This window comes from Anas acuta, chromosome 5 (assembly GCF_963932015.1).
Source record: "Anas acuta chromosome 5, bAnaAcu1.1, whole genome shotgun sequence".
Classification (NCBI taxonomy): Eukaryota; Metazoa; Chordata; class Aves; order Anseriformes; family Anatidae; genus Anas; species Anas acuta.
Genome location: NC_088983.1, coordinates 59037097 through 59055840, shown reverse-complemented (window position 1 = coordinate 59055840; position 18744 = coordinate 59037097). Strand labels below are relative to the sequence as shown.

General features: G+C 39.2%; 1 protein-coding gene across 3 annotated transcripts in view; it reads right to left on the bottom strand.

Moving 5' to 3' along the window:
• The window catches only part of SPON1 (spondin 1), a 309754-nt gene that overhangs the window by 157404 nt on the left and 133606 nt on the right, over window positions 1–18744 (bottom strand). For all 3 annotated transcript variants that reach the window (XM_068685131.1, XM_068685130.1, XM_068685129.1), the window contains one exon: window positions 18288–18394. Coding sequence is in view for 2 of the 3 variants with exons in the window: in XM_068685130.1 (XP_068541231.1) it covers window positions 18288–18394 (107 nt within the window). In the remaining variant the exon portion in view is untranslated. The remainder of the gene's footprint in view (window positions 1–18287; window positions 18395–18744) is intronic.

The window sequence follows — 18744 nt, the reverse complement described above, 5'->3', positions numbered from 1 at the left end:
TGTTTTCCTGGATCAGCATTTCTCAGTTACTTACTCTGTTCAGGCATTTCATTTATCCTTCATTTTAGAAAGTATTACACCACTCAGCATTAAGAAGACGCTGCCAAGAATAGCTACCTCACTTGGAGCTCCTCATTTAAGTTAAGAAGGGATTTAAGGATTACAGAAAATACATATTTTTAATAGCATTATTGTCCTGCTCGACGCCGGAGCTTTGAAGCATCAGCAGGTCTGGCACACATGGTCTTCGTGAATTTCTCAGTGCCAAAATATACATCCCAACCTAGTTCAAGCGTATTCCACACAAATTCCCTCAGCCTTCAGACGGCTGTGTACAGAACATTATCTACTTCAGAGAGAGTTAATCCATTGCTAAAACCGCATTTCGAGCAGAAATACTGTTGATCTGGAACTACAGGCTTTATACAGATAAATTTAAGAAGGCTTTTACCTCCTTAGAAGAGCTGACAAACCTTTTGCACAGTTACTGGCATCAGCTCAGGAATACTGCTCATAGAGAAGGGGTGCAGGAAGCCGGGCATGGTTGGTGACAGCACTGACAAGAGTTGTGAGCAATTACAAAGTCACTGGTTCTTTGTGCGCGTACGAGTGCGTGCCGGCACACCAGGCACAGCCAAGAGCTAACAATCCAGGCTATGGCTCCTTTTCCTTTTGAAATGCCACTGAACTATTAGCGTGCAGATTCTCAGATTCTCTCCTTGCTTAAAAGGCACCGCAGAGCACACAGGCTATTCATGAACTATTTCTCTGTGTGCAGGTTTTTCTATAAAGCCTAATTTCACATCACCTGGAGTACCCTTCTGGTAAGCGAAACGCGCTTGCTGAGAGTTTCAAGGAAGCCAGAAAGTTCTGCCTTCTCCCTTCTGGCAGGAGAGGATCTGCTTCAGAAAGACAGGCTGCAGCCAGGCAGCACTGAAGCCGTACCTTGGCGAGAAGGGGAGTCCTGTGGGCAGGCTTTCGGTTTCTTTGCAAGTAGTTGGTAGGCTCTCATTAAACTCTGCCTGCAGTCCGCATGGGTTAAGCACTGTGCCTGAATGAAAACCTCCCAACGCCAAATATTAAAACTGAATTTGTATAAAAGCAGCGTTTTGACACTCTGCCTGAATGCTCTCTGACACAAGATGCTCAGAAAGGGTGCAAAATGGCAAAAGTATTATGAAAAAGAAAAGTAATTTAGTGGAATTTTTAAAGTTCTGTGTTCCCTTGACTATAACGATATATTTCATCATGGTACAAGGTGGCTGCTGGAGAGTTTTAAAATCTTCTCAAGGGAAATAAATATGTGGAAATGGATTCTGAAAAAAAAAAATGAATACAGAATCTTAGGAAAGATATAATAAAATCCTTCATAGCTTTGTAAATTGAAATACTGAAAAAATAACAAAAAAAATGCAACAACAGAAACTGAACTGTATCAAATTGTACTTTGAGCACAGAGTAACACTATAAGAACTGACAGCCCTTTAAGTTCCACAAAAAATAATAATATTGTGGTTTCTTGCTTTTATATTAATTCCAGGCAGAGTAAAATGATGATGAGGTTTGTTCAACGTATCTCCTACTCACGAAACCCGGCATGACAATCAGAAGTATGCCTCGGTGAAAAGATTTCGTCCTAACCAAAAGGCTGAAGAAGTTCAGCAGATTTAGCAAGATTAGAGGAAAAAAGCAGCATTTTCTTACGCAGGTGTTGCTGTTTATGTAATGTTAAAATGCTACAAAATACTTGCACAGTGTAAACAGCTCCAAGGTTGGTGTTGCATTAGGATCTAAAAGAAAACTTCCCCACTCACACATCTCTACAGGGGCTCTGCACAGCTCTGCGGACACCCTGATGCCATTTAGCATCCCAAAATGCATTGAATAGCAAGTTTGCTTAGCTGTACTTCTGTATTAGTGTCTGGACCATGAATCTTGTCAAATATTTTGAGCACACCATCTTTTAAGGGAATTATTAAAGACAGTGATTTTGATTGATCTGCTTCTGAAAAGAGTTTGTGCGTCGTCAGTGCATTTCCAAGAAAAATGGTGCAGGGGACAGCAAATTCCCAAAGAATGGCATCACTGCAGGACGAAGGTGAGGCGGGCATGCCTGAAATCAGGTCCTGTGCAGAGAGCCCTGGCCAAGGCAGAAAGGACAGGAGGGTCCCAAGGGAGAAGGTGGGCCACCACCTGCACGCATCTCTTGCCGTGACACTGCTACTCTGACTGTAAAATAAAGATCCAGGATTTATGGCACTGCCACACAAGAGCTAAAGCTGCAGGCGGGTTTTAAGAGCAACCCCATATATACAAACGTTAGATTAAGTCTGCGCCTCCTGATGTCTCGGCGTGTTGTTTTGAAATATAAGCTTTCTTTACGTGTGTCAACTCCATGGCTGTAAATAGACTTTCCAATTAAAAATGTGCACTCCCATCATACGGTACATGCAAATGACAGAGCACAAAAGCTTCAGAAAAAAAATATCTCAGTCTCAAAGGAATTTAATTCTCTTGAATATGTATATCAAAACTGTGAAGCTGTTTCATTTGAAATTTCATTAGGGCAAATAGAAATTCAGTGTATGCAGTTGCAGACTGAGGGGGAGTAAAGTACATTTTCTTTGGGGAAAAAAACAGCTTTTTGTGACATTCATTAAGAAACTAGAAAATTCATTTCCAAATCAGTTTGACACATAAGCAAGGAAAACTAAAACTTGCAGATCTCTAGCAACAACAATCTTCTCAGCGATATTCCATCATTGCGAAACAGGCAAACGTGTATGGCATCAAGAATAAGTAGAATGGAGTAAGTTATAACGCGGGATTTAAAGGAACAAAAACTGTATTTACTTTGGTTCTATTTCCAGTGTTTTCCTTCACAGCAAATCCAGGTGAAATACGACAGATTTCTAAAAAGATATTCCATTGTTCCAAAGACATGCTTCAAAATAAGCTGTTTCTAGTTGACTTGGTGGCCTTTCACTGAAATTTAGGCTTTGGAACTCCTCTGACTACTAACAGCACGAAGTAGGAAAATATTAGTTCACAGCGTTTCCAGTTTCATAACATAGTTTTGTCAAAATACATTTTTCTTCTGAAAATATGCTGTTTTAGTCAATATCATGTAAAACATTTGTGTAATTCCAAATGCATTCGTAACAATCTATCCTGAAATTACATGTTTTGATTTTTCATCACCTCAGGTAGTGTTGCTTCAATATTTTATAATCTATTATAAATAATGCAATACAAGGAATAGCACGCTTCATTTTTATCTACATATAAAGTGCTGGCAACCTTTTGATTGGAAATTTCCAAGTCATTTAATTGTTGCATTAGTTAGCACAACAGTGCTAACTGTTGACAGAGGACATTTCTCATTTCAACCAGTTCCATTCCTCTGTGTTATTCAAAGACCCCCTCTGTGTAGCCCTTTTTGCTACCAGCCTGAGTTGTGGAGAATAAATAATTCTTCTGTGTTGTTTGGGTCTGCCTTTCATACAGAAAGAAAAGTGACAGAAGAAAACAACAAATAACTGCAAGGCAACCAAAATTGCCTATACTTTCTGCTGATGATCTGAACTGTCTTAAGTAGGCTTGAGATATTACTGCTCATGTGCTACAGCTGGTCTGATGCTCAGTCCCAGTATACACTCCTTCTGTTCATCTATGGATGGATTTTAGAGACGATTCCTTAAAATCTCAGGATCTTTGCACTCAGCTCTCCCCCACTATTCTGGTCATTGAAATACAAAGAGACAGCAACGGTCGTGATGCAAAAGAAGGCAGCAGCAGGTGTTATGCCATAAAGCATTCCTTTTTCTTTTGGCAAACAATCAATTTGCAGTGGAATAAAAGAGATGAGCCCCCTCCTACTGCGCTTCTAAGAGCCATCTAAAAAGATCAACAAAACTGAGGTCCCAAACGGCTGAACTTCACCTATGCATGCTCTTAGTCGTGCTTTTCAAAGATGTAAACATTCAGAGAATTTCATGGAACTGAGCACAGAATAATAATAATGTCTACACATGATGTTTAAACGGCAGCGTACAGAGTCTGGAAATGGACAGGCACGGTTCTAGGAGAGTCGCGGTGCTTTTGTGCTCATCTCATGCACGATATGCACTGTCCACCACCACAGCACCCTGCTTAATGCACGTGGGCCATTCTACCCGTAACTGAAGTTGGAAAGTAGCAGCTGGCTACTACGCTTTTTCTAGCTGTGTTTTAACTGATGTCGATGATGACAGCTTTTAGCTAAGGGGTAACACAAGCTCAGGTCCTGCCGCACGTCCTGGAGACTTTAACACAAAAACGATGTCATGCAATTAAGAGATTGGAAAGCAAACAGAACCAACGTTTACAGCTATGGAATTAGAAGTTCCAAAATTGCAAAATAAGGCTCAAACTACCTTTTTTTGTTTGTTTTACCTATATGTTAACTCTTTCTTAGTGGCAGACAAAATTGCATACAAATCTCATCGTATGGAACACACACCACAAAAAGCATCTGTAACAAGGCTACAGACAGCGATTTTGTGCAGTTTATGGGATGCGGTTCCTTTACACTTCCTTGTCTTTGTTTATGACACTTCATCTGCTCAAGGTTGAGAACACTACCTGAAGGAAAGCTTCTTTCAGTCACAGGACTTTAAACAGGTTAGGGAAGGTGTCCTGCAAGCAAGAAATATAATGGAAAATTAAGTACAGCACCAAATAGAGTAAATCCAGACAATACTGTCTTCTCTAACGTTAAAGTGAGGAAGTGTTGGTATGCAGGATTATAAACAGCTGACGCTTCCTCCTAGGTTAAGTGAGAACCTCCAGCAGATAGCTGTGAAAGTTTTGTATGTTTGTTTGTTTTGAATCTGTTCTTTTTAATCTGAGAACAGGATGCATCCAGAATCAACAGAAGTGACACAAAAGGTCTAACCCACCTATGCAAATATCAGCAGAACACGAGCAGCATGGAAGCACCAGCAATAACACAGATTTGCACCGCAGAAATTAAATATGGCCCAGCAAGTGCTTCCTAGCTCTTGAAAAGTCTTTTTCGTTTCTAAGGCTGAATTTTGGTGATATAAGAAATCTAACTCAGTGTTTAAGATCAACCACACCAGCATGAGTTTCAATGTTATTTTGAATTATTCTCAATAAATTTCTTTTACATCTTTATACACACTAATCATGCAAATTTTGTAAAAGTGTTTCAGAAAACAATCCTCTGAAGCATGCCACTGTAAAAAGACTTTAAAAACAAGATATAAAAAATGTTGTCTGAAAAGGAGGGAAAACAACTTCCGATGGCCACATATGAAGTAAAAATTAATTTTCAGGAGATATGGACGCTTTAAAAGTGATGGCTTATCTCCAGAATATGAACCATGTAATTAGAAAAGTATTAAAATGAGAGGTCAGGAATCATGTTTAATAGATAAGGAGATTATTACTTCTGGGATTGTTTTATGTTTTTAAATGCACAATACTTCTGTATTACACAGAGCTCAGTAGGCATTATACCATCCACTTCACTAATCCAGAATACACATTAATGCTACTACTTCAGATTCTGCACTGGCAACAAGGAAGAACTATAGTGCAGCATGGATCCAGACCCATTTATTGGCTTAAATGATCAAGCCTAAAGTGCTAAGAGTATTTGGAGGGTTTTTTGTCATTTAAATATTGTAGTAAAAATTGATCTTTCAGGTTACATACCAGCACAATGGCTGCCATTACCAGAACTGCTTTTAGGGACCCCACCAAACAGACAGTATTGTTCTGTGCTCTTCTTTTAAAATCCCCGTGTTATATTTTACACTCATGGCAGAAATGTTACATGTTTCACAAACATTTGTTATTTTATGCATGAACAGTATTTACATGCAAGAAGAAAGAAGACTATTTAAACATTTTTGATTCAAGCAGCAAACACTGTACGTAAGGAGCAGAACTCCTGAAGTTTAATCACAGCTGAAGTATGATTTGTGATCTTGATTAAGTTGCTTGACAGTTTATTTTTCTGTAAACTGGTTTTGATAACTCCACATTCTATATTTTTTTTTTATGGATTGTAGTTTACACAAAAACTTCAAAATCTTCAGCAGAAAGGCCATATCAAAGCACATTTGAAAGCTATATTACATCCATAAAGGTTCATGCAAATCTGGTAGCACTGACAACAACAGGAAATTTTTAGGACCAGATGCAGTAAATTTAATCAGAATATAAACGTAGTAATGATTTCTCTAAATTCATAAGAGGTTTCATCAACAGTCAAGCACCTTCATAGCAGCGACTTCAGCATTTTATCCTGACTTTGTATGTTTTCCATATTTTTATCCTTGCCCAGGTCCTTCCCACATTTACATTATTCTAGATTATTTGGCTCAGGCATAAGCAGTTTTTTGTACATCATGTGTATGGATGTGAAAATATGAACAGAACTGTTGGTGCTCCAGAAACAGCTTCCACAATGGTTATATCAGGTTTGTTATTCTCCAGAAATTATGTCAAATCTCTTTCGTACTTGGCAACAAAAGGCAAATGGGTTCAGAAACCGAAGAACATGTGGCTATGTGCACTGCTCTTTCTGTGGAAGCTGGCAGTTGCATAACATCTGCACCACATGCAAAGCTGGCTGTTTGTTATGTTGGTTTCATACATTTTGCAACTAGTGTAATCAGATGAGCTGATTAGTGAGCATAAGATGAGCTAAAAGAAAAAAACAGGTAGATATACATATAATTTTGAGGAGGTATTTTATAGGTATTTTTCATCCTTAACAAAAATCCTACACAACCTCTAAGAAAAATGTTCCAAATTAGCGTTTGGAACACACAATATTTGAAAGTGAGGCTATTATATAATCCCACTGCCTAAATATATCATAACCGAATTCTAATTTATGTTTGTACTTTGGATAACCTTTGACAATGAGAAAACTAGGTTACTGAAAGAATCTTATAGAAAGCCAAGAAATTGTGTCTAGCCAAAAAAAAAAAAAATACACTGGTCCTGCACATACAACAAACAGACATTTATGATTCAAAAACCATTTATGATTATCTTAATAGTACTAGGATTTATCACAACGTGTGGGCAGACTTTCTTAACAGGTAGGATTAGCGTGGGGGGGGGGTAATTTACTAACTTCAGATTCTGGCTATATTCCTACATCTAGGATTCCCACAATATCATGTACAGAGAGGCCAAAGCAAAAGGACCACCTATAAGAGGCAATCTGCTGCCTTAGCAACCATTTAAAATACTTCCAGAAAAAAAAAAAAAAAAAAAAGCTTCCAGAAAGCATTTGTCTATTAATAATATAAAATAGGTAGCTAATTTTCATAAGAAAGTGATCTATTGCTCAAAACAGGTCACAGGATAAAGTATTTATCCAGTTTCAGTATTTGTTTACTACTTTACGTACCCTCTCTCCCCCTCTGTTCTTCTCCCTCTTTAAAAAAAACAGTAGGTTAGCTAGAATAGGTTTGAGACAAACAGGCTTAAACCAAACAACATCAGGTATTATTAAGCCTGCTATGCAAGCAGGTCAGCTTTACTCATACAATTGGGGAAAAAATGAAAAATAAAGAAAGAAAGATTTAATAAGTTCCAAGAGAACAAAACCCTGATGTGTGCCTGACAAATCATGAACAAACACCAGCAATGCCCTAAGGAACCTGTACTATGCTAGTAACTGTAGCAAAATTTATATATAAATATATATATTATATATATATATATATATATATATATATATATATATATATATAATATATATTTTATATATAAAGATGAAGATATATATATATATATATATATATATAAAAAAATATATATATTTTATCTTTAAAGTTATAGAACAGTAAGTACTAAAACTGCTTCTTATGTACCCATTCTTTTAAATGTTTCTTTTGAAAAGAAATGCAGGTCTAAAAGAGCTATGCCCACCCACAAGGACAAAAAAAGAGGCAAGAGCAACAACAGTGCCTCAATTCACACAGATGAGAATAATTGGAGCCCAGTTCAATCTGTGAAGTAAACAGAAGCAGGATGAAGGCTTTTCAATTTACACCTACAGCCTACAAATTAGTAAGCAGTCTGCTAGGATGAGCTTGCCAGAGATTGCATAATAATCCTACCCACAGTGACAATGCAGGGAATGGGGAACAAAATGGTAGCTCTATACCAGCAGGGAATTTCCCTTTCTAATTACTGAACACTATGAAAAGCATTCTCGAGAGCCAAACGCTGGCTTTTATGAAACTGGATCAGGAATTTCTTGCTACTCTTGATTTATTTTCATAGGAAAATTAGTTTTTAATACACTGCTGTTTTAATAATCAAAAGTAACTACACAGACAAAATACAAAATACTGTCCAGTAAATAGTTATTTGGAAAAATTAATTAAAAAAATCTTGTACAGAAAGTCCAACAGGTTACCAGCAATAACGGTGTCTTGAAATGTCTTGCCCCTATAGGTATTCACTTGTCTGTACAAATTGAAATCAAAAGTGCCTAGGTCAGAAAACACTGCTTGTGCTGCCCTTGTAGTGTACATTCACAGCCTGCCCCTTACAGAGCCATCAGAAAAGACAAGTGGAAGATGCCATTTGCAGTTTCTCTCAGTAACTGCAAAGGGCAACGGAATGGGGAGGGAGAGGGGTAGCTGAAGATAAAGAGTGAGAAAATAAAACACCACCCAGCTGTGGGGAGTGTAATTACTTACAAGTAACTGTCCTGTCCCCTGTCAGTGACTGCTGGTAGGTATATTTACACTGGGGGTGACTCCCAGCAACAGCTCCCTCCAGAAACACTTGGAGGAGAAGTCAGGAGTCATTTCGGGCACAACTATAATGGCAAGTGGCGCATCATTTCAGGACTGGTCTCAGTAGTGAGACCGTATCTAAAAATGCCTGTTCCCTGATCTTTCGCTTGTACAGCCAAAAACAAAACAAAACAAAAAAAGCTAAGAGGCTGAGGGGAGGAGGAGCAAGTTCTGCCAACACAGAAGGGAAAAACTCCCCCTATTTTAAGAAATGGCTCAAAACTAAAGGAGCGAGTCTAGGACCAGGGGAGGCAGAGATCACCTTACCTCCTGCCTGGAGTAAAAGCCAGATGTCCTAGCTTTGTCTGCTGGGTAAGAGGAGAGTCTTGCGTAGGATCACGGCAATTCTGTCAGAGAGCAATTGAGCAGATGGGAAGCCAGCAATAAAAGCATGACTCTTAGAGCAGTGATGACAGCAGCCAGGTAATCCACGCAGAACGAGATGCAGGGGGCTCGCTGGGATCAGTGCATGAGGGTAACAGAAAGGGCACCGGAGAACAGACAGGACTGAACAAACGGCACCAGTGGGATGGCTCATGGGGCAGTGCCTCAAGAAACCTTTCCAAAATCATAGTTAGGTCCTAGATGAACACTGAGAACTTCTCTTACAGGACTTAACACTAACAGAAAGAAATATTTTTTAGGTGATCATCAACAGAGTTTAAGGGGATATCAAACAATTGGAGAGAACCGGAATGTGGGGTGACAGACCAGGAGAAATCCTAATGAGAGATCTCAGTCCATTTGTCCAAAGAGGCTCTTCTTTATCAGTACTTTCAGTTAGGGATATCCTTAAAATCCCAGACTTCAGAAACCAGGGAGGAACAAGGCCACATTACACTGAAGCAATCCAGCACTGTGCTGGAAAGAGACAAACTCCCAAAGTCCTGCAAGAGTAGATCTGGGAGAAAAAGCAATGTTATATAGATTTTTGGTCATGGACCCCAAATAGTCTCAGTCTGGTCAGGGAAAGGAGATGTCTTAGAGCTACATTCTGGTCTTCTCTTAAAGCTTTTAAGGAAAAGAAACTGAAAAAATAAATAAAATAAAAAAAAAGGTATTTTAATCAGAAATATGTCTGCAAAGTCTCTTGAGTAAAGGCTATCATTGAAGCAAAACATCTGATGTGTTTAAAATGAAAAGGTAGATTTTTCAGTTTTACAAGCCTTTGCCTATTCTGAGGACATCATTGTGGATTTCCATTCAGGACTGCATGAAGTGAAAAGACTACAAGCAGTTATAAATGTGTATTAGGATAAAGTACTGAAAAGCAAACATGTTGAATGCACCAGAATCAAAATACATTAATTTCCCTGAAGAAATCTTGCATCACTGTGACTGTAAGACAAAACAGCAATATTGTTCATCATTACCTGGCTTTTATGTCCTGCGGTACAAGGAGAGGAATTCAGGCCATAGTCCACACACACCGCTCTGACGTAGAGTAAATACACTGATCGGATGAGTAATGATCCTGGGTTGTTAGGTCATGAGAAAGAGCTATCACAGCAGAGAGAATAATCAATTACACCTATTCAGGACAGCAATGGAAGCTGAAACAGTATCCCTGAGCAAACACTGAGAGGTTCCTACCATCCGCAGAGAGGGAACAGTTGCAAAGGAGGATGAGTGTCAGGGCAGACCGCAATCTAGGTCTAAGAAGGGCACACATGCAGTGGGGAATAATGAAAGCTAAATACATGGTCACTGTGGTAATGCAAAATTGCCTGCTGAATTCAGAAAGTGATCTCAAGACAAATGGCACAGCAAACAGCAGGTTCCAGCTGGTAGCAGTGAGTTCAGCAGGGAGTTGTGATGAGAGCTGACTTGCCTCATGACCACAGAGTCCAAGGAACTGAAGATCTCTAATATGGTCTGAAGTGCAGCTAAAAGGTTTTCTCTGTAACAGACATTCATGAATCAGTGAGACAGACAAATTCCTAAATTTGTAAGAGCCATTTCCAATCCTAAACCACCAGAAACTCTCTGAAGGCACTCAAGACCATGAATTAAAGAACACAAACAAAGCACCACTTAAATTTAACTGGGAGACCTCTTACTGGTGCACATGTTCCTTTCTGGAAACTCTAGAGGACTGAAAGCAGGATTTTCTTTAAAGAGGGGAAATGTCCATACAGCCTGGAGAAACTGCCAAGTTGAGCCTCAGTCTCTACCATCACCTCCACCCCTCCTACCTTCCTCCCTGCAAACACTTGAAGGGAAAAGGAAGCACAATATGAGAGAAGGCTTTCAAGTACTTCTATAATTTTGCACTTCTGCACTCTACTCATCGTAGTCTGGCAGCTGGCAGTACTTATCTGAAGAGAAGCATCAAAATGAGCACGTTTCCCCACAACGTCCATTCCTTTTAAAAACCCTGTATCAGTCTGTATGCATGACTGTCCAGATCCATAACTTATCATAACTAGGATTGCAGGCAGCAATAGCTGAAGAAGTCCAGATCACGAGGGAATAGCTGATAAAAGCTCTGCAACCTGATGCAAAGTGGAAGTGCAAAGAACAGACACTTGCTCCAAGGTCCTGCTGATTGGAACTGACACACCGAAGGTTTTCTGATGCTGCAGAACAGCAAATAACTGCAACAGGGGTAAGTCACGGAGCATTAAAGAAAAATAATAAGAGCTAAGGAGATAACAGTGGTGATCTAGCTCAGCAGAGCCACAAAGAATCAAAATAATTGCTGAGAGCCTTAGATGAAGCTGGCAAATAATGAGACAAAAAGGGAAACCTAGGAAGGAAAGCCTGATGGCAACAGTAGGAGTAAGGAAAAAGATGCTGAACAGAAGTTTCAATGAAAACAGAGCCCAGATACACAGTTCTAGCCCATTTAGCCTATGCTAACTGCAAAGCATCTGGCTATTGCCACTGGGTTAAATGTCTTTGCTAAAATGTCTTTCTTCAGACGGATACTCATCTATCTGACACTGGAGCAACCATGCCTTCGGTAGGTTACCTGGGCTGGAGGAAAGGGGTATTTAAAACACCTTCCTTGAGAGTCACTGGGATGGATGTGTCCTCTTCAGCACTGCCTGGGGGGGAAGAACACACAGCTTCTGCTCACAGACAGAAGAGAGCCAGTGGGATCTGCACGCATCAGGCGCATCAAAACTGGCTGTGGGTCTGGAAGCAAGATCTGTACAGAGGACTCCTGTAAAGCATTAAATGGTCCCAAGAGGCTAAGAAGGGGACTCCCAGTGCTCATGCATGTGACAAGCAGTCTGGAGTCTCCGAGGCAGACAAGGACAGTGCTTCCAGTGTCATTTCCTCCCCTCACATCTTCCCACATAGGCGGGAGCTGATTTGTTAAGCACCAATGCCAAATTCCAGGAAACAATTATCTAATGAGTCTCTTCAGGAGCCTCCTGGGACCAGAAAGTCTTGCTAATCCAAGGCAGAGAATAATCTAGTAGATATTCTTTTCCATGGGAGATTTAAGTAGGCAGCTCTAATACCTTACCATGACACAGGCTGGCACTGCAGAGGTAGACAGCATGCACTGGCAGGCTGCAAGGCAGGGGAAAAGTTACACTTGAGACAACCTGACTCTGATAAGCCTTGGATCCTGCAGTTTTAGCTAATGTATCTCAAGAGGCATGTTTTCTGTTTTTTTGTTTGTTTATTTCTTGTTCACCTCTCCCCACCCCAGGGGAGCAGGCAGTTGTGGTTTGTTTTTTTTTTTGAAAGCACAACTTGAAATATCAACAAATAAAATATTTGTAAATAAGTACATGTAATTACTATGGCAGAGCTGTTCTTCTGCAAGTGCCTGATGCTCACCACTCTTTTATATGATAATCTTTTATTGTCTGAAGCAAGACACAGCAATTTTTAACTAAAACCTTGCCAGTAAGTGGTTCAAGTTACAGTTCTTCCAGTGTACCAGTCCTTTTTATATGTAATCGCATTCAAAGGGTTCATTCACATTTTCTAATCACTGGAACTTGCTGTGACAGATACTCAAGGATTAAATATAAGCTTTTAAAAAAAAAAAAAGTATCATGATATGAGAGTCAGGGAGCTCTAGAAAATGTGTGAAAGTTTCCATCAAGGACAACCAATTCCATCCTACACAAAACAGGAGCTAAGGCTTATTTTACATTTTTTAATTTATTTTTTTTTTGGTCTAGAATAATGTGCACAATGATTCTTGTGCAATAACTGCAAGGAAAGATTGGATTTTAGCAGAAAATCAGGAATACTGTGGCAAATTGAAAAGACCAGGAGACATAAATATAACATTTAATTTTTCAAAATTCATCTCTCCTTTCTCAGGCTCCAAATCATATACCTGGCACATTCTGACTCTTTCATCTTTAACACATTCCTGTAATAGCATTGGATCATGCATTTAATGACTGTATACAGCTGTTTCGCATTGATTTATCTCCTGCTGATGGCAGAACTGCTGATCAAAACTTCAGAAAGAGAATTTTCATTTAGGGGCTTGGATGCAACTGCACCCCCAACCCCCGCCCTTTGTATGGGGGTGTTACAGCAGCTGTCTCTCTTTGAAGCCAATGCACGCAGCTTTGTGTCCTTCTCTTTCTGATAAACACGAACTAGTTATACATGTGGTGGCCACATAATTACTGGGTTTAAAGGCATAAGGAAATAAATAGTGTCCATCCTTTTCTTACTCCCCTCCCCCCCAACCTCACCTGTCACTCCAGGATTACATATCCCGATGTCTGAACCCTCCTTCATGAAAATCCTGAATAATTCTTCAAGTTTGAAGTTTTAATTAGATAGGGACAACACACTGTCATTCACTGGTGTGAGGAACCTTTACCACTAAACTTAAACGATATGGTTTTAGTATAAACTGAAAATTAATCCCACATGATTTGCAAGCCACCAGATGATTGAGCATTTCACATCAAATCAGAGTAATAAATCATTACTTCCATATGCTTACGAGCAGTAAGACGGTTGACTGTTCCAGCGATAACACGCTGGGAAAGTGAAACAGCTAGCAGAGTTTTGAGCAAAGCAACATCATTTCATACATCTCAGAATAAGCCATTTACTCATTGCCTGATGTGCCCAACGTGGGATATAAGGTTAAAAAAATATACAGTTGAATGCAACATCAAGATGGCAAGTGTAGCTTAATATTAATAATAAAAAGCTTCATAATTAATTGCAGTGTTTTTTAAATATAAACTAATTTTGAATATAAATACATGAACTAGTAAATCATGACACAGTGCTAGAAGCCTTTTTACACTGCTTTCAAAACGCAGTATCACCTGCTTAAAAAGACACAAGATTCCTGTAAAATGCCAGAACACAGCAACTGAGGATCTGCTTTTCTGAGAGCTTGTAAAAATACCTTTTAATCTAAAAGCTTTGGTAAGCACTTTAGTCAGCTGAACAGCATCAAAAGAAATGATCACCATTCAGCAAACAAAGGAACAAAGACAAATGTTTGGGGCAGTTCAGGGTAAACCTAGAGAAGGAGGACTTAGGATAAAAGACCACTTACCTTACTTATCTACTACTGCTCCAACTTTCCTTACATGTTTTCTGCTTTAGCACACACCCCCAGCTTTTATGTATGTCCTGTTTTTAATGAAACCTTCACTCTTGCTCCTGTTGTGCCTATGTACGTTCTTACATTGCTTCTTGGTATGTTCTTACATTCATTCTAGAGCACAGAAAGTGAAACCCACTTATTTTCTTATCAGCTGAGTAAAGGGATAGTTTCAGGGATACTACTGTGATGAACGCTACTACATTCAGAAGTAAGGTATCACAAAAACAGTGGACATCACACAAGAGCCTAATGGCTGATTATGCTCAAACAAGACAGAGAAATGTCTAATTGTGAGCCGTTGAGTCAGTTTATCACCATACATCAGAAAAACACGTCACATTTGCACAACGCTCAAGTTTTCCTTGAAATTTCCATAACACACAATATGTTGAAGGGTTTAAACACGCCACTTGGAGAGATTTTGAATGTTTTGTTGCTGTTGAACACTTCTTAAGAAAAGATTCAGAAAACATCACAACCCCCAAGACTTTCCTTGGAGTATTTATTCTTCCTCAGAGATGAAAATGAATCAGACAAGGTTCAGCACTAAACTTCTATTATTATACATTATTTACTAAACTAAATCTATTACATTGCATAATCACACTGATTAAAATGGCCTGTATAGACACTGCTCTATAGTCTATCAGTTCTTGATTGTTGCCCCCGAGTATAATTTGCTTTTAAATTGCCTGCAAACGATTTGCAGACTGTTGCTAAACATTACAAAACAGACGGATCAGCATTCTGCACGACAGCAGTTGGGAAGGTTTGTGTAAAGAGACCAATGGGACACAATAGTCGAAGCTCTCAGAGTGCCGCACTGCACCCCCAACTTTACAATTATCACTGGTGTAAGTAAAAGCCATATTATTACATCTCCATATTTCTGTGACTGAATTTGGCATATTTAACTCCCCAGCTATATTTAGTTTAGCTACTTAATGTATGTTTGTGGGAAACAATGTGATTATTTTTTTTTTTAACCCAAGTTGTGCCCTGGGTGTGCTACAAGTACAAAGAAAAAGAAGTTTGGCCTCATTAATAAAGAAATGGTAAAATCAGACCTAAAAAAATCTCAGTTTTCTCAGTGAAAAACACATTTAGAATGGCGGAGTCCAAACTACACTTCTGTAAAAGTCTCTACTCTGTGACAAGTACAAAGGTAACCAAAAAAAAAAAATAATACAGGAGAAAATACCTGTTCAACCAAGAATTTTAACAGCTTTGCTATTTATAGGATCAAGACCCTGCAGCTTAATGATTAATGAAGACTGACCGTACCTGCTGACTTGCAGTCAGACAGAAGTCAATGAGCCATGAGGAGGTTGTAAAAGGCAGAGCACAGCCCCTGCCGGGCAAACTCACGGCAGCCGGTCACTACATGTTCATCCCGTCCAAGGGGGCTCGCAGCAAAACCTGCTGCAGCACGGCCGTGACCCCAAACACCGCGTTTTTCCATACCACAGCTGTATCAGTCGCTGAGAAGGCAGTGCTTATTTAACACCCTGCTGCTCTAGCACATGCTCCTCTACGTTGTTTTGAAGCATTAGACGCAACAATCAGGTCAACGCTCAATGGCTCTGTGCAAACCCAAAGGCACAGCCCCATGGCACCTTCACCCGAGCACAGTGCCCGCGCAGGTTTTGCCCAAGAATGTCTTTTTTTGTGATTGGAAAGTAGCATGCACAGACTGGAAAATACAGTGGGTTATGTTCTCTGAGGGCAGGGAAGGAAAAAACAGTCTTAGGTTTGTCAGCCTCGGGTTCCTTCAATCCTGGCTACGCTACAAAGTCTTGCTACTATAAATGAAGCACTTTGCTTCATGCGGTGCGTTTTATCTTCCTTGCTCTGTTGTGATTATTATTTGAACAGTAAATACGTTTCCTTGTGGAGGCAGAGCTTTATTCCAGTAGCCCAGAACTTGCATCCAGACTTTTGCCACTATTTAGCAGTTTTCAGCAAGTTCTGTTCCATTAGCTAATTCATTGAGTAACATGTTCTCCGTCTGAGCACTGGAAATACAGAACTGCAAATGGCATGCAAGTGATGCTACACGTCGTATTCTGTAAAACTGTTTAGACACCGTTAGGATCTTCGTGTTACAAAGCAAACAGTGCAAACTTCTGCACTAAGCTTGCCTATTCCTCTTCCAGTAACGAGCACCTAACCATGATCCAGGAGACATCAGTATTTATCACTGTAAGCATTCATAGGATATTTAAACAAAATTCTTCAACCTGCATGAACGCAGGCAGGACTGGCAGGCACTATCTAAATGAGCTTCAGTTAATTGCGCTGATGTCGGACCAGTACAGTGAGTACTGCCTGCCCCACAGACATACAAATTTAGTTGCACATAAAATTTGAAACTCTCCTCTGCCAATTAGAATACCAATTTCAGATTGCAATCCGTATAATAAAGCTAATTAAACAACCTTTCCTCCACTGAGATCCATTAGGCTTTTTATGTTTTGATCTATTTAGAATTTCCATTTGCCTCCCACTCTCTGCTGACTTGAAAATTCCTCTGTGTTTCAGGAAAGCTTAGTGAGTTTCTCACTTTATTATGAGTTAGACATACATCTGGCCATAAAGGAAAAACTCCGGCCAAGTCTTTCCCATTAGCCATGCTACAGAGACATTAACAACTGAAACAGAGAAATTATTGGTGACAAGTTTCTTTCTAAAACTGATGAAGCACACCATTTCTACTTCTTAGCATCAGCTGAGGCTTTAACGCTGGTTTACTTTAAAAAAACAAAACAAAACAAAAAAACTGTTCATATTAAACAGATTTCTCTTACATAATATTAGAAAAACATTTAGTTTTAAGGAAGGTAGAATTATTCCAATATCAAATACATTATCATTTGTTCCAGGTTTTCTTAGAAAGCATATGAAAACTAGAAAGAGGCCTCTAGACAAACTAGATAGGAAAACAAATACTCAAATAGGTATTGAGTTTGCACAGCATATTTGCTATAAACAAGACACAAGAAGACCTTTAGGAAGAGATGCTAGCATTACGCTGATTTCTGTCCTCCTGTAGCTCACCAAAGTAAAACCTTTGAGTATTTCTCTTGAACACACAGAGGTGCTTCTTAGTGGCAAACAACATATTTTACATATAAATTGTTATTGAAATTACTATCAGTATTATTAACCATCCTGTAAACTATAATCAGTACCATGTACAACGTTGCTAAATTTGGAAACAAACAGCAAACAATACTTCATCTGAGAATCTTGGGCAACAACAAATCTACACAATTTCTATCCATTTTCATAAATATGTTGTGTATTCTCAATTTCCAGATTTTTTTTCATGCAATGTGAATTGAAATAGACAGAAATACTATTTTGTGAATCACCGCTCTGGGTTCCAATCCTTTGATAATGCTAAACAACATTTCATCCCACTGAATGTGTTCGTTAAGTAAAGTACTACTAAGCATCATAAAACAGCAGAACCTAATTTATGACTGATAAAACAATCATTACAGCTGTGGCAAGCACACTTCGCAGAAGGGTAATCTACATCTGAAAGAACAGAAATAGCTAGGCAAAGAAACACAAAAAGCAAAACAAATAAAATACATTTCATGCTCCCTTTGGATAACAAATTCAGGCTCTAGTTCAAATATTTTATGCACGTGCTTAACTTGAAAAGTGTAGGAAGGCGAGTTGAAGTCAAGGTATAAAAGCCTTGACCTCTTGAAGAGGTTGCATAGAATATAAAATACATTATTCTGTTCTCATGTCAGCATCCACCAATATTTGTGCTTACTTAAGCATATTCTGCATTCTCTTGTGCAAATAATAGCCCCCTATGAGCCCAGCATACAGTAAGACAGACTCCTAGCAGCACAGGTCAGGGAAAGATCTCTCACCTGAAAAGTTCCTGCATGGTCTTCTTCTTTGTCACCTTCTTTTCCTTCCTTGAGAGCAATCAATGTGAACCCTCGAAAGTACGCAGGAGTGGCAGCAGAAAGTGTCACTGAAATGTAAGAAACAAAGAAAACATACTATTAGTTGTGAAGGCAGACACATGCATATAATTTTTCAGTTCAACGTGAAATGTGTGTGTTTTAAATTGGTATTAACAAAAGCTAGAGCACTAACAACATGGAGCAGAGCCAGCCAGAACACAAAAATCTTCAGTCCAAGTTTCCACATAAACTGAAAAGCACTGGCAGAGTACTGATGTGAAATCTCCCAGCTATTTTTTCATGCCCTCTTTTTTTCCCCACAGAGATTGCTCATCTGTTCAGCTCTACAGGAGGTCGTGTTGTTTGTTGTTGTTGTTGATGATGATGCCTTTTTGTTATTGTTTTGTTCTTATGCGAA